General features: G+C 39.0%; 1 protein-coding gene across 1 annotated transcript in view; it reads right to left on the bottom strand.

The window, feature by feature from the left end:
* Positions 1-3,525: 3,525 nt before the first annotated feature.
* CBLB (Cbl proto-oncogene B) overlaps positions 3,526-16,905 on the bottom strand; it is a 246,578-nt gene continuing 233,198 nt past the window's right edge. The window contains exons 18-19 of the mRNA XM_081086562.1: positions 15,478-15,597; positions 3,526-6,287 (exon numbers count right to left, since the gene is read on the bottom strand). Of these exons, the coding sequence (XP_080942688.1) occupies positions 6,028-6,287; positions 15,478-15,597 (380 nt within the window). The 3' untranslated portion in view covers positions 3,526-6,027. The remainder of the gene's footprint in view (positions 6,288-15,477; positions 15,598-16,905) is intronic.

The following is a 16,905-nucleotide window of genomic DNA, read 5'->3' as shown; positions in this document are numbered from 1 at the left end:
TGGTGTTTTCATGGTAATGTCATCTCTGACTTCTAGCAAGTATTTCCTGATCCCATGGTTCCTTGGATTGTAGAGTGGTCTGCACCAGCCGTCGCTAACTGGTGGCCCGTGGACCACTGGTGGTCTGTGAGGTCTGAAGGGTTGGTGTCCACTGGTCTACACTGTCCTTCCCCTTCCCCTACATATACCTTCTCCAGGCTCTTCTGGTTTCCTCAGACCCCACTACTTCCTGCTTTTGCCTAAATAACAGTATTTTTATTATGTGTGATATTCCCAGTTGAAAAGCTTTACTTTTGGAGTTCTTTCATAACAACCACAAAAACCTAGCTCCTCTTTTAGGCTGACAAAATGCTATTCAGCCTTATCATTTGCCAAACTTTCCAAAGGGGATTATCACACCCTGCTTTCATCCCTGTCCTTGATGAGGCATGATGGTAATTGAAAGGATTAAATGGTTTAATACTAAGTTCCATATATATAGTAAAGGCTCGGTAAAAGTTCTTAAGCACTTATGGTAAGCTCAGAATTCCATTACAATGTGATAAATTATGTATGGTATTTATTATATTGGAACTAGAGGCCCAGTGCACGAATTCGTGCCCCAGTGGGGTCCCTCGGCCTGGCCTGCAGGATTGGGCCAAAACCAGCTCTCTGACATCCCCTGAGGGGGTCCTGGATTGTGAGAGAGCACAGGCCAGGTCGAGGGACCCCACCTGTGAATGATCAGGGCTGGGAAGGGACATAGGAGGTTGGCCACCTGGGGAGGGACTGAATGAGGGCTCCAGGGCATGTCCGGCCCATCTCACTCAGTCCTGATGGGCCGTACCCCAGCAGCAAGCTAACCTACTGGTCGGAGCATTTGCCCCATGGTAGTCAGAGGACGTCATAGCAAGCGGTTGAGCAGCCTTAGCATATCATTAGCATATTATGCTTTGAATGGTTGAACGGCAGACTAGCTGACCAGACACTTAGCATATTAGGCTTTTATTACATAGGATTACTTGCTAATGTATAGCTCCCATTTAATTCTATGTGCTTTGAGGGTATAATTATTACTACTATGCATGGGATTTTGCATGTACCAATTACTTTCACAACATTCTGCTAAGGTTCTTGATTTAAAAAGTTATTCATATTGCTTCTTTATCCCCATTGTTTTCTCCTCACAATATACTGTCCAGGAACAAGTGATTAAAAAACACACAAGAATTTAGAGAACAGATGTTATTGTTGATTAGGAATTATCAATTATACTAGAGGCCTGGTGCACAAAAATTTGTGCACTCGGGGGGGAGGGCCCTCAGCCCGGCCTGTGCCCTCTCGTAGTCTGGGACCCCTCAGGGGATGACCACTTACTGGCTTAGGCCTGCTCCCCGGGTGAATGGGCCTAAGATGGCAATCAGACATCCCTCTGGCAGCCTGGCAGCCCTCAGGGGATGTCCACTTGCCAGCGGGGAGCAGGCCTAAACTGCAGTCGGACATCCTTAGTGCTGCTGAGGAGGCAGGAGAGGCTCCCACCACCACCACTGTACTGGCAGCCATCAGCCTGGCTGTGGCTGAGCAGAGCTCCCCCATGTGAGAGTGCCCTGACCACCAGAGGGCAGCTCCTGCATTGAGCGTCTGCCCCCTGGTGGTTAGTGTGTGTCATAGTGACCAGTCATTCCCAGTCTTTCTGCTGTTAGGGTCAGTTTGCATATTACCCTTTTACTAGAGGCTTGGTACATGGGTGGGGGCCGGCTGGTTTTCCCTGAAATGTGTCCCGGATCAGGGTGGGGGTCCTGCTTGGGTGCCTGGCCAGCCTGGATGAGGAGATGATGGCTGTTTGCAGCTGGTTACACCCCCTTCAGGGTGGGGGTCCCCACAGGGGTGCTTGGACAGTCTGGGTGAGGGGCTGAGGGCCATTTTCAGGCTGGCAGGTGACTGAATCTCCCAACCTCTCCTTTTTTTCTTATTCTGGGATTTATTTACCTTCTATGGCTGTCACTGGAGCTGAGAGCCGGCTCCAGCTTTGAGGCCGGCTGGCTGAAAGCAGGTATCTGGGTTTGTTTGGCTTCTATAATTGAAACACTGCTGCAGCTCCAGCTCTGAGGCTCGGCTGGCTGAAAGCAGGTTTCTGGGGTTTGTTTAACTTCTATAATTGCAACATTGTTTCTTAGAGTGCAGCTCAGAGGTTGGCAGCGGCAGGCGGGGAACGTTGGCTTCCTCCATCACTGGAGCAACCAAGCCTCATATTCGCTTCAGCTGCCTGGCTGCCATCTTGGTTGGCAGTTAATTTGCATATCACCCTGATTAGCCAATGGGAAGCATGTTGGAGGTACGGTTAATTACCCTATTTGTCTTTTATTAGATTATTTGGTATGTCATCCTTCAGTCTTTCCCAGATATGTATTTCTTACTTGGGAGCTTAATATAACTTTGACTTTCAGTCCTGAGACATGGAACTGAATATCTTAAATATCTTAAAATAATGATATGGAATGGGTACTTTGCATTACTTTGTCCAATCAGCTCTTAAATGTCTTTTGCTTAACATGAAGAAGACAAATTACAACATAGAAATGCTCTGAAAGAAATGTGTGTGTTCATTTGAAAAGAACATACCGATTATGCATTTAGTTAACATTAATTTTATAAAATACCTTGAAAGAACAGATAAAGTACTTGAGTTTACACAATAACCAGAATTGAAAAAGGATGAATAAAATATAAATTAATTGAACACATAATTATTTTGCCACATTAGACAAATTTTTTAAAAAGGCATTTAAAAAATAAAATAGTAATTGGGAAGAAAACCCTTCATTCTATTGCTTTTTCTGGAAACTTTTCCTAGAAGCACTAAAATTCCAGGTTAACAGGTAGTACCTGTATTGTTGAAAACATGTCATAATTTGCATCCAAATCTGTCAGCTTAAGAGAAATAATTAGAATTTTAAACAGAATTATAATTCAGTGCAAATTAAAGCTTTCAGTTGAAAATTGGGGAGGAATCATAAGGTCCAAACTGTAGGAAATACTTCTGAAATTACAAAGGAAATTCACATTATGAAGAAATCGTTGTGTTCTTGTGTGTGAAATGTTTAAAAATTGGCCCTTCGAAGTCGCAACTGGGAGTCTATATTAAGACTATTTGCAATGTGGCCAAGGTCATCTTTGTGGAAAGAAGCACTGCTCTGATTCAATTTCAGAAAATCTGGCCAGGATATGACAGACATTACAGGGAAATAAATTTTTGGAAATTAATATACTTGACTACCATTGAGGATAAATACTTTTACCCCTAGAACATGTTGGGGGATGGGGGAGAGCAGGTTAATGCTGTTCATGATTTCTTTTAAATATTAGGGATATTATAGCATACCAGCTAAAAAATTAATCATACTACCAAGTCTTGGAGAAATGTGAGGGATGCCTAACTTTTTGGATCACAGTAAAACCAAGTTGGGATCATTATCAACCATTAATGGTCAATCACTTTATAATTAAAAATATTTGGGTTTAATTCTTTCCTCAAAAATTTTTCTTGGAGTTTGATAAGTCATAAGTAATAGGTAGCAATGAGCTTTTCATGACAGTTTTTGATAGAAAGTTTTGTCTTTTCATTCCATTCTGTACAAGTTTTTGATTCATTCTTTTTAATGACAAACCAATGGTTGCTATTGAGTACAAGCTGTAGAGATTTTGGTGGAAGTTAGTAAAATAGGTTTTTAAAAAAATTTTCGTCTAATTTACTATATTTCCATAAGTCTCTTCTTTTTTTTTTTTTTCTAATTCTCACTTGAAATGTTCACATTATTCAGAAATTATTTGAGAATGTACTGTTTTCTAACATTTGTATTTTGTATCATTCTCTAATCTATGAAGACTGTCATAACAATGTTATCACAATAAAGTGGCAACTTTTAGATTTCAGACTATACCTATGATCAGCAAGTCATAAAGCCCCAAATACAGTGCTAGTCCCATGTGACATTCAAAACTGATGATATAACTGAAAAACCATGATGAAATAACAGGGAGTTCATAAAGCAATGGAGAATTAGCCAATATAATTTTTAAAAATGTAAGAAAACTGCAGTCATATACCAAACTCACAGGAAGAATATCTAAGGCAAATTAAAAATCCCCTTCCAGGGACATCAATCGGCTCAGAATCACCTGAAGAAATTAAAACACAAGCACAAACTATCCAAGGCGTGTGACTCAAGGACCTCACATCAGGACAGTGAAACTGTCAGGTGAGGGCAGGTGTCACTTTGCAAGGATCGCATCAGTTCCCCTCCAGGTCACTATACGTCTTAAACAGCATTACTTTCCATGGGACCTGCTAGATGTTTGGTTGTGTCCTTTCACGTCCTGAAGAGCGGCTCACCATCTGATGCACCTTTTTACATCGCATTGTGTGTCAAGTTACGGAGTGGGAGAAGCATGCACAATCCTGCAATTAGTCTGTATTTAGAACACCTTCTGTGGTTCAGATACTTTACACAGACTTGGTTTTGTCTCATTTCTCCACTAACTTGTCATTAGGAAAGAAAAAAAAAGCAGATTGCCTAAAAATTCCGAAGCTTTGATGGAAACCTTCTAGGCTTTGTCCATTAGTGAGACTTTTACCATCAAAAGCGCAGATAAAGAATCAAACTGAAATCAGCTTGCAACAGTTTGTGCTTTAAAAACAGTGCTGATCGCATCACAGATGCACAATAAATATTTGTAGCGTTATTAAAAGTATCAACACGGTTTCTGAAGAACCAACCTCCATATTGAAAAAAAAAAAAAGGCAAAACTATACATTTCTTTCACCTGACTGGATGGAGCATTGTGAAGCAATGAATGAATTTACAAATTTAATACGAATTGTAATTTGATTGCAAAGAGAAAATTACTAAGAATTTTGCAAAAAAAAAAACCCCAAAATACAAAATAAAACAAAAAATTTGCCACAGTAGCATTAGCACTTAACAGTGCATCAAAGATTTAATGTTTCCACTGCAAAATGAACTGGATCCTAAACCTGTTAGGTACCAGACTGTAATCACTCAAATAAGAAATGACCTTGACTCTACTTGGCAGAGGTATGACCATAATTTTACCTGAAAGTCATGAGCGTATTTTGGGGAGACAGCATGCCTCGCAGTGATTCAGGCATACATATCAGGAGACATCATTATACAAGTTCTATACACATTGTCATGTGTGAGAGTATTTCCCCCACCTCTGCAGGTAGTTGCTTTCAAATAGTTCAGGTTTTTACAGTTGTGACACCCTTGGGATGACAAAGATGAGAATAAAGAAGATTAAGATCCCAAAACTTAGACTAAAAAGGGAAGCTCCTCTATGTTATATGAAAACACTTTATAAAAGGCAGTTCACTGGCAAAAAAAAAAAAATGCTTTATACATTCAGATTTTCCCCATCTCACAACAATGGTTTCCAAAAGAAGACTCAGTAGTGAAGGCCACACACTTTTTTTTTTTTTTTGCATTAGTTTGATATGTTGAAAATCGGAACCTTTAAAGCATCTTGTAAATGGGAGAGATGCAGTTGGTGGGGATGAGGTCTGAGGGGAGGAACCAAAGTGAATATGTGACTTAGTTGTTTGGTGTGGACAGCAAGGGAGTTGGTGGGAAATGTTACAGCAGACCTGACCGCTCAACAAAGGGTCCGTCAAGAACACAGTACAAGTATAAAAAAAACAAAACTAAAAACAAACTGCAACTTCGACAACTTGTAAACAAGGAAAAGCATTTCACAGATTCAAAGTTCAAGGGAAGTAAACGTCTTTAAATTATTTTTTTTGTCAGTTCAACCCTGATTTAAAAGTATGGCTAGCAAAAATAAAGAAGCCGCAGCTGTGGCCATCCTGAGCAAGCAGCTGTCTTCGGAGAAGCAGCTCTTCTAGGCCCTTCAAGAAGCCACGTGAAGAGGAGACACCTTCTTTCTCCAATTCCACTGCACGTCTCTCCTTTCCATGCTCCTGGAATATGCACCAATTGCTTGACATGAGGATGGTGACAGTCCTGGCTGCTATAGGTTCAGACGTGGGGAGACTGGAGGGGGGAAGGCAAATTCCCGGAGGATGCTACGGGCCACTTCAACATTATTCTGCGCTATCTCTAAGGCTCTCTTCACCTCTTCAAATGCATAACCCTCTCCCATTAGTTTTGCAATTTTTGCATCGACATTTTCCAATGCTGCCTCGGGCCCGTGGGGTTTTCTGTGGTGGATTTCTGGTGCAGTCCTTCGGGGTCGTGGTTTAGGAGGTCTGGCTGGTGCTTGTGAACCATCTGTGTAGATTTTAAAGAGAAGCATCATTTAGATAATGAGATAAAAGGAAAGACATAAACATTAGTATGATCTCATTTTATATGAAAATCTGTTTTTCATTTTCTCTACAACTAAACTTTTTTTTCCTTTTTATACACTACTAGAGGCTCAGTGCATGGATTCGTGCACTGATGGCATCCCTTGGCCTGGCCTGCACCCTTGTGCAATCTGGGACGCCTTGGGGCATGACAGAGAACTGGTTTTGGCCCGATCCCCACAGGCCAGGCCGAGGGACCCCATGTTGCATGAATCCATGCACCGGGCCTCTAGTATCCATATAAGATCTTTGGTTAATCTCTTCCCGCCCTCCCCCCGCCCCCTTCCCTCTGAGATTCATCACCCTATTCTACATTTCCATGCCTTTGGTTTCCACTCCTGCATTGAGCGTCTGCCCTATGGTGGTCAGTGCGTGTCACAGCTACCAGCTGGTCGGCTAGTTGCTTAGGCTTATATATATATATATATATAAAAGCCTATATATATACACACACATACATACATACATACATACACACACTAGAGGGGGCCCGGTGCACGAATTCGTGCACCAGTGGTGTCCCTTGGCCTGGACTGCAGGATTGATCTGAAACCGGCTCTCCGACATCCCCTGAGGGGTCCCAGATTACTAGAGGGTGCTGGCCAGGCTGAGGGACCCCACAGGTGCATGATCGGGGCCAGGGAGGGACGCTAGAGGTTGGCCAGCCCTGGAGAGACCACGGGAGGGCTCCAGGGCATATCTCACCTGTCCCGATCAGCTGGACCCCAACAGCAAGCTAACCTACTGGTCAGAGCATCTGCCCTCTGGTGGTCAGTGTACGTCATAGCGACTGGTCAACTGTCTGTCCCCTGGTGGTCAGTGCATGCCATAGCGAGTGGTTGAGTGGCCTTAGCATATCATTAGTATATTATGCTTTGATTGGTTGAACGGATGACCAGACGATTGGACACTTAGCATATTAGGCTCTTATTATATAGGATAGATTGTAGGGTAGGTTACATTGTCCCTATGTTTAACACAAATTTATTTCCAATTCCACATATTATTCTTCAAGCTTTACAAAGAGATATAGAAGGAAAAACCCTGCCTGAAAAAGATAGGCTTTTACTCTGGCAACATAGCGCATCCTTATTTACTAGATGGAGGAAGTGTCTACTAGATGAAAGTCTGTTACAAGCTCACAAACATTCCTTGCAGAACACCCGACCTGGCCCTCCATCCCACCCATGTCACAGCAGCACTGCTCTGAGAAACATGTTTGTACTGTCTTTGCCTGTCTGATTTTTCAAGTTAATAATGCTATTAAGTGATGCCTTACTGATCCCAGGCAGAGGGGTGGAAATAAAAATAAAATGTAGATGCCTTGAGTCTACTGCTAGTTAATAGGTTGAACAGAAGTACTTTGCTCAAATACTTTATCCAGATTCCAATATAGGAAGTTTTGCTTGAGAAAAAGCAAAGCCAGACAAAATATTAGCAAGGGCCCGTTGAGTTCCAGATCAGTCCCCTGATGATAATAGTTTCTCTCAGTTAAACCACATGACATTGGTGCCTAAAAGTGGAGAGTAATTTTACTAAGACAAAAGAAAATTACAGGCCACCACCACATACACATCACCAGGGCATGGGCTGGCAACTTGAGAGGGCTGTATACTCTTTCATGGATTGCCATGTATCTATATTTGGTACTTTAATTGAGATGCCTACGATTTTAAAAATATTACAATAAAAATTGTCAAATTTACGCCATAAAACACTATGTAGACATCAATGTTTATTTACCTTTTTTCTTCTTAGAGCATACACAAATGCCAAGTGATAAATTCAAGAACACGGTTAAGTAAACGAGGATGGTGAGGCTAGGACCCCTATGCCTCTTGCCGCCTGCCCCCATCTTATCCCCTCCCAGTCTCTGCTGCCTCGCCACATTTCCCAGTGCTTCAGGAGATACTGTAAGTAGATATTTTCAATAATAAAATCTAAATCATAAAATATTATCCATTACCTTATTTCATATTTTTCTAAGTATGATATTTTTATATGAGAAGATAACTTGCAAAAAACATCATCCCATTCACAGTTCTAGCAATCCTATATAATAAAAGCCTAATATGCTAAGTGTCTGGTCATCTGTTCAACCAATCAAAGAGTAATATGCTAAGGATATGCTAAAGCCACTCAACCGCTCGCTATGACATGCACTGACCACTAGGGGGCAAAGAGTTGACGGGTTGACCAGTTGCTATATGTGCACTGACCACCAGTGGTAGGTGAGCTTTTTTTTTTTTTTTTTTTTTTAAATATATTCTATTGATCTTTTACAGAGAGGAAGGGAGAGAGACAGAGAGCCAGAAACATTGATGAGAGAGAAACATCGATCAGCTGCCTCCTGCACATCTCCCACTGGGGATATGCCCGCAATCCAGGTACATGCCCTTGACCGGAATCGAACCTGGGACCCTTCAGTCCGCAGGCCGACGCTCTATCCACTGAGCCAAACCGGTTTCGGCTGGTAGGTGAGCTTTGACTGGTAGGTTAGCTTTGCTGCTGGGGTCTGGTTGATCGGGACTGAGAAAGATGGGCTGGGCACGCCCTGGAGCCCTCCAGTGGTCCCTCCCTGGCTGGCCAACCTTCTGCATTCCTTCCCTGCCCTGATCATGCACCCGTGCGGTCCCTCGGCCTGGTGTGTGCCCTCTTGCAACCCGGGACCCCTTGGGGGATGTTGGAGAGCTGGTTTCAGCCTGATCCCGCAGGCCAGGCCGAGGGCCCCCACTGGTGCATGAATTCGTGTACTAGGCCTCTTAGTATCTATATAGCATACATAAAAGCATCCAAGAGGAAAATATTTGGTTCCATACCAAACTGGATAATAGTCTTGTTTTTAATTTTTTTCTTTCTTATAAGATAATGCTTTGTTTGAAAAAATATTACAGTGGTAGGTAAAGCTTATTGAATTCTGCTCATATAAAAGAACACATTAATTTTTGGTTCTTGCTAAGTCTGTATTGTTTCTTGCTATAACTAAATATCTCAAATATTTATGGTTTGCTAAATTGCATTGTTTACTGTGTTTTGAGGTTCCATTTATTTTCCTATTAAGTATTTCCATTATGTTATGCAGACATGAGCAATAAATTATACTTTGCTTCTAATCATTTCCAAAAAAACTATTAGAAATTCTAACAAGCCTTCCTTTAATCAATTACCACAGAATTTATACATTGAAATCTCTGTTCTGATTTAACTGAGAAAAGTACCTAGACATAAATCAAGTCTAAATTCCTTGTATTCTGCTGATAATTTTCTAAGATGTTTTCTACAGTTGTTATTGTGTTTCTGTCCAAAATACTAAGAAGTGCACACGAATGTCAAACACCTGTGGAAAGAACAGCTAGGTGTATGTACTGCTAAAGTAGTGCAGGAAGGCAGCCAGAGTCGCATCAAATAGGGTAACTGGCAGTGAAGTCTTATGATTTAGAGCTTTTAGATTTAATAAACGTATGTATCTTTGATCGTGGTAGATGGCACCTATTAAAAATCCCCAGGAAACCTATCCACTCTGTGAGGCTGCTCTAAAGAATACTGGCCAAATGCAATGAAATTCCGATGACTAATTTTATTTAAGAGAAAACTATTCTTTGCTTGTAAAAATAAGCAGTAAGCAAAATTTAGCAAACCTAAGTTAGCAAGGAAAAAACACTTGCACATACTACAATTAAATCAAATCTCTAGTTAGAGTAGTGAAGGTCTCTCATTCTGGAACTGGTATTTTATTTTTGCACACAAACTATATTGGAAATATCAACTAGAGAAAATGATTTAAACCCATTCTGGAATGAGTCTGACAGATTTTGAAGACATTTTAATAAAAATAAAACCTGATTGAAGCAAATATTTTTTCAATACATGGATTTCCCTTTTAAATCCAAAACTCATAGATCCCAGCCCTCATTGGCCTAACTCAAAATCTATTTCCCCCAGACTGTGCTGATAACTCTTCAGAATCTTACAAGTGCCCAGAGGTTGAACTGTGTCATGTATTAGAGCCTACAAATGGAAAAATGGAATCTTTGTTGCAAATTTTTACCACCTGTTGTTATTACCAAAGATATACTAGATATACTACATATTTATGAATTTCTACTTGTCATTGAATATTTTATTCAATTTTGAATATCATAGTTATTTTGTTTGGCTGTTTTGGTTAGATGCATCTCAGTATGGCCTCTAAGATACTGAGTAACTCTGATTTAAGCAATTTACTTTTACAATTCTCATTCTCCAAATCTACGCCTGTGTCTCCATTTTTAGAGTTATTACTTGTCCCTTCCCAGTCAGGTATAATGTGAATTAATTAATGTAATGTTCGGTGTATGTGCTGAGGAGATGATTAAAAAAAGGACAATGAGTTCACATTTACAGTGATCACTGCTACACTGAAAACAGCAATTACTGCTATTAAGAGGAATGTCAGAGGTGTGGAAGAGGATAAAAACATGCCATTTTTTGTGAGTGCACACTTCTGAGGAAAGCTTTTAAGCAAGATCTTAAGCAAAATATCCTACAACCTGAATAGGGAAAGCTGTTTTTTAAAAAAGAGGCAGACCATTTCCATGCTGATTAGAGCAAATTACTTAAATGAATCTCTCTTTTGACACATTTCTTCCCAAAGCTCATAAACAGCCTCCACTGTACCCACTTGTTCTTTTTCACAATGTCTAATGGTAGGAGACAGCAGGTCCTTATTCGCTTTAGAGTGTGTGGGTAGGAGAAGGATGCAATGACACAGAAGATAAAGCTATCTCACAGTTCCCTGAGTTATGATAGTGTAGTTTTGGAGTACATGGCCTGATGGAATTTTACCAACTCCATGGGAATTTCTGTACCTGAATAAAGATCATCCTTAAAAACAGTTATTGAAAGGGCATGTGTTTACTCTAGAGCTGTTGTCCATGCTCAGAGTACTTTTAACTCCTATGAGCAATAGCAACATCAAAATAAGTGCAAGAATATGTGGATATAAATAGTACATTTTCCTGGAGCACCAGTTTTACTCAAGGATGTGAGATTGTTAATAGTTTTTAATACTGAAATGAATACAAGTGTACCAATAAGTAAAATGCAAAATTTACATATATTTTTTTAGATTAAACTGACTGAAGCCATTTCCTGCATGTGATTGTCCACTTTTAGTTAGAGCCTTACTGCCTGTGTTGTTCATTGTTAACTATTTGGTGTGGAGAAGGATTTTAGAAGCAATAATTTAAGGGTAAATCTTGATTTAATTTTCATTTTCTGAACCTATTAAAGAGCAGAGAGTCATAAAGTCATGGATAGCATGGGAATTAACCTGATGACAACACGATTAGCGGAATCCCTTGAATGAGTACTGTACATCAAGCATTTTAAGCGAGGGCACTATCAACCCCTACAGGGCAAAACTGATCCTTGAGGGACAATCATAGATCCTTTGGGTTGTGGCCCCCTGAAGAGCCACAGTACATAAAAATATGCAGTATATCTAGTATATCTGTGGTAATAAACTTTCATTTTTGCAGAGTGGGCCAGGATTGAGGAGTAAAAAGGCCTTTAAGTGGACTATGATAAAAAAGAAAAGGGCCTAGCCAGTTTGGCTCAGTGGATAGAGTGTCGGCCTGCAGACTGAAGGGTCCCAGGTTCAATTCCAGTCAAGGGCACATGCCCAGATTTCAGGCTCGATCCCCAGTAGGGGGTGTGCAAGAGGCAGCCGATCCATGATTCTCTCTCATCATTGATGTTTCTATCTCTCTCTCCCTTCCTCTCTGAAATCAATTAAAAAAAAATAGGTGAGGGACAGGTATTCCAACTGTGTAAACTATAACAGTTTTATTATCCTTGTTGAAACACAAAACAAAATCTTCAATAATTTATCTTAAAACATCACTAATGACAATACACAATTGCAACCCTTTGTGAAGTGAAGCCATGATTTCTAATTGAAATTTTAATGGAGATAACTATAGAATATTTGGTCTTAATATAAAATTCATTCAACACTCAATTATTTTTCCTTCAAACAACCAAAGGAAATGTAGTATTGGAATTAACTGCTTTATAATGAGACCTTTATTTTGTCTGTATATTTGGCAATAAGATCTTTTAGCAGTTACAAATAGATTCAATACAAGTTATGTGCTGAAATTATTGCATTATTTTCAAGTGTTGCCTTGAACTGGTAAGAATATGAAAGATCTCCAGAGCTAATGCTGCATTTCCTCAGCATGACTGTGTTGTTCTACTACAAGATAGATTCCCTGGATTTTTCAAGAATGGTATTCAAACTGTGGCGAATTTCATCTTATAACAAAAAAAGCAAAACTGTAAAATTTGTGAAAACTCAAATATAGGTAGTAATAGGCATGAACCCCACATGAATAATATATCCATGTGAAGAAATAAGCAGGTTATTAGCAAAAAATAGGTGCCTCATATACAGGTATATATAAATTTAACAAGCTGATTAAATCCAGTTACTTCTGATTAACTATCATTAAATATCGTTACATCTAAAATACATCCTCCCCCCACAATTTTTATAACTGTCTTAAACATTTGGAAGGCTCTTTGTATATGCAGACATATATATATATATATATATATATATATATATATATATATATATATATGCCCCTGGCTGCCGGCACCGGTTTTCCTCTGGCACCAGGGACCCAGGCCTTCGCTCCGGCCGAAGCTGCCTTCAAGCCTTTGCTGCCCCGGCTGGAGCCGCCTTCAGTCTTCGCTCCACTGCTTCGCGCCTACGTATGCAAATTAACCGCCATCTTTGTTGGCGGTTAATTTGCATATCTCACTGATTAGCCAATGGGAGGCGTAGTGAAGGTACAGTGGGGCCTTGACTTACGAGTTTAATTCGTTCCGAGACCAAGCTCATTAAGGAGCTCGTTAACTCAAATTACTCTGTCAACTCAATGCAAAAAATCGGCCGAGAGACAGCTGGTATCTCAAAAAACTTGTTAGTCGGGACACTCGTAAGTCAAGGCCCCACTGTACGGTCAATTACCATGTTTGTCTATTATTAGATAGGATACACACACACACACACATAGATACATACACACACACACACACACACACATATACACATCCTTTTTTAATGAAATTATATTTTTGAATTCTTTAGAAAGTGTCTTTACATAGAAATTTTACACATAAATAAGTCACTACTAGTCATTTCGATCACCATAAAGACCAGAGAAATTGAATTTATAAGGTGTAGCAATTACATCAGAATCCTCAACCGTCATCTTAAAAAGGCCTTAATAAAAGCATATTACATGTTAGAATCCTAAAGGCACATAGCATCCAGCCTCAAGTTTTTTTTTTTTTTTTTATAATATATTTTATTGATTTTTTACAGAGAGGAAGGGAGAGTGATAGAGAGTTAGAAACATTGATGGGAGAGAAACATCAATCAGCTGCCTCCTGCACATCTCCCACTGGGGATGTGCCCGCAACCAAGGTACATACATGCCCCTGACCGGAATCGAACCTGGGACCCTTCAGTCCGCAGGCCGATGCTCTATCCACTGAGCCAAACCAGTTAGGGCCAGTCTCAAGTTTTTGACATAAAGACCTAGGACAGAGGCAAGCCCCGTCCCTCTGCTGGTGTGAAATTAACAAGTGGACATCTTGGTATCTCTGTGAACTACACGAGAGCAAGTATCTTATTGGAAAAAGTATCTTATTTTCTAAGGTTTGACCTTGTTTGTAAAGAGTTCAGGGAGTAGGTTGAAATATTTGATGTCACAGCTAGTGGAAGCTCTCAGAGTAATAACCAGGCCTATTTTATCACGCAGGTAAAAGCTGGTTCAGGCTTCTGGTAAATGCCTATTTGGGGACATTTCAAAAAGGTTTGTGACTCAAGGTGTATCCTTAAAATTTCTAGGGTAATCAGAATTCCTACCATTTGAAATCATACAGGTGAATGATGTTCCTCTGGGCTCTACAACACCCACATATTATGGAACAAACTGTAAAGAAGCTGTGAAAATAGAGCATTTGGCCACAACTCTCCCCATAACTTGAGTATATGTTTCTTCTAATTCAGAGTTGGTGGTATTCTAAATCAGTCATGGTACTCTCCTCAAACTTATACTTTTTATATCATTTCCTTATGGGACTTGATTCCTTCATTTACATAGAAGCTGCCTGGTACTGTCTACCCTTCTTCTTGACTTTTCACACTTTTTCACTGATCTGAAAATCTACCCTTTCGATTGGAATTACAGTGCTTCATTGGCTACCCCGTGGATATATCTAAAATCTTGGAAAGATTAGAAGTAAACTGGTAAGAGCATGGACCAAAATTTGAAAAGGCTAATAAAATTTCCTATGTTCTCCTGAGTTTTATTCAGGTATTAAGACTTATGGGAGAATTTCAGCATCTCCCATGCATGTTATCAAGTATGTAAGAACTGGCTTGATAATTCTCAAATCAGCCATTACTAATTTTGATTCAGAAGTTACAGAATATATGGCTATCACTAATAACAAACCTTCTGTGAACTGAGGTTTGAGCTTAAGAACAAAAATCTAGTAAGAAAAATGATGTTTACGATTATGAGATAAAAATATTGTCCAAATTGCTAAAAAAAAAAAAAAAAAGTATGGGTTATGAGTATGGCTTGTATTTTCTAAAATAGTATATCCTTCCACTTAATGGCTGGTAGTGGCGCACTGACTGGTAGCCATAAATAAGCTGTAAAAATAAAGAGTTTGGTGCTAGTATTAATTTTAAAGAGATTTCTTCCTTTAATGGAGAAATGAGAGAATGTTGCGTTATAATGTATATAGAAATTTTCCCTTTTCTGATATCTGGTAAGGCAGAACAAAAATTAGAGGATGAATAGATATGCATCAGAGAACACATTTTACTGACTAATCAAAGATAACAGAACAGCGATTTTTCTTTTCCATGAAGTAATTTTGTAGGCAATCCTCTCATTATACAAGCTTTATAAGTAACTTGCAAAGGTAATAAAAATACTTTCTTAGGCTGGCAGTGCTCGCTGAACTATATAATGAATAAAAAGGTAAAGTACTCCAAAGAGCACTGAATAAACGGAAGGTATTATTACTATTATTAGCCAACTCACCTGAAGAGGACGGAAGCTGATCGTAATCCTGGGATGTTCTGTTGGATTTGACATTTTCACCTGGCAATCTCCTAGCAGGAGGCAAAGGAACTTGACCACTTGCTGGGTCAAAAAAGGGATCTTAAAAATTAAAGATAATTTTCAAAATTAGAATGTGTCTGCTGGTTGATTGAAGAAAAAATTCTAGAGATTCTAGTTTTTGAAAATAAATTACAAAACTAATTTCATGACTGGTAATATCAATTTTTAATCTGCTAGCATATTTTCTTTCTACTTGTCAATGAAATGTTTTCCCATTTATTCCTAGATTATAAAGATTACCAATTTTATATTTTCAGATATTAATTGTAAAATTGATGCAGCTGTTTCTAATTTTTATTTTCTGTTCCAATCTTTCATGTACAATGAATAAATTACAGAAACTGCTGTAATAGAGCAAAATTCAAAATCCCTTTTTTTTTTTAACTATCTGAAATCAGTTAATCACTCTTACTAGGCAGTTTGTAAAATGGACATTACACTTGTGATTTGTGAGGATTAAATGAATTTATGAATGTGAAATCCCCTGTACACATATGGTGCTTTTAAAAATAACATTACTAGGCATCCTATGTTAAAAATCATTGTTGTTAATTGGCTCACTGAATAGTGAATTTAATTGTTAAAAGTTGTGATTTTTTTTTTCTACTTTGGCAGTCAGAGAAGGGGCATATGAAATAGTGAAAAATATATATTGTAAACAAATTAAAATTTACTATTTCTAGTGATATTTATTAACTGGAACTAAAGGCAGAAAGAGATTTTGTCAATGCTACTATAACAAAGGTTAGGCGCATAAACTTAACTGGTTTACAATGAGTAGTTCCTGGGTTTAAAGCCATAGAACGGATTGTTTTGGGTCACTGATAATTTATTTAGCCACCACTTCCATCACTGGCTCCTCTGTTTTCCTCTCTCAGTCTTACTCACTTTTACATCTGCCAGGTCTCCAAAGATGCTACCACAGTTCTTGGAGGTCAGGGACCTTATCTTATTCATCCTGTTTGGATTTTCTCTCCTAACAAAAACACAGTACCAAGAACGATGCCTAGCAAATAGCCTGGACTTCAAAAATATTTACTTTTAACTACAAAAGGTAAACGCAGACAGATTGATTTTTCAGAAATTCAAAATCAAACCCATGAATTTCACTGACAAATCCATGAAATTTGAATTGCTGACAAGGCTAAAATTATAAATATTAAAGACTAATTATATTTCATTGTTTTAACTTCCATTTGAGTTTTTCATTAAGAATATGTAAGAGTTTGGTTACTTAAGAAGGTAATTCATGCTGATTTATACCAATTTTTGACTAGATAAGTAAGGCAAGACTTTAAGTCATTGATTATTTTTTCCCTATTTGAGTACAATAATTATCCCCAGCTT

This window comes from Myotis nattereri, assembly GCF_964212035.1.
Source record: "Myotis nattereri genome assembly, chromosome: 3".
Classification (NCBI taxonomy): Eukaryota; Metazoa; Chordata; class Mammalia; order Chiroptera; family Vespertilionidae; genus Myotis; species Myotis nattereri.
This window is presented reverse-complemented; position numbering and strand designations above follow the sequence as displayed.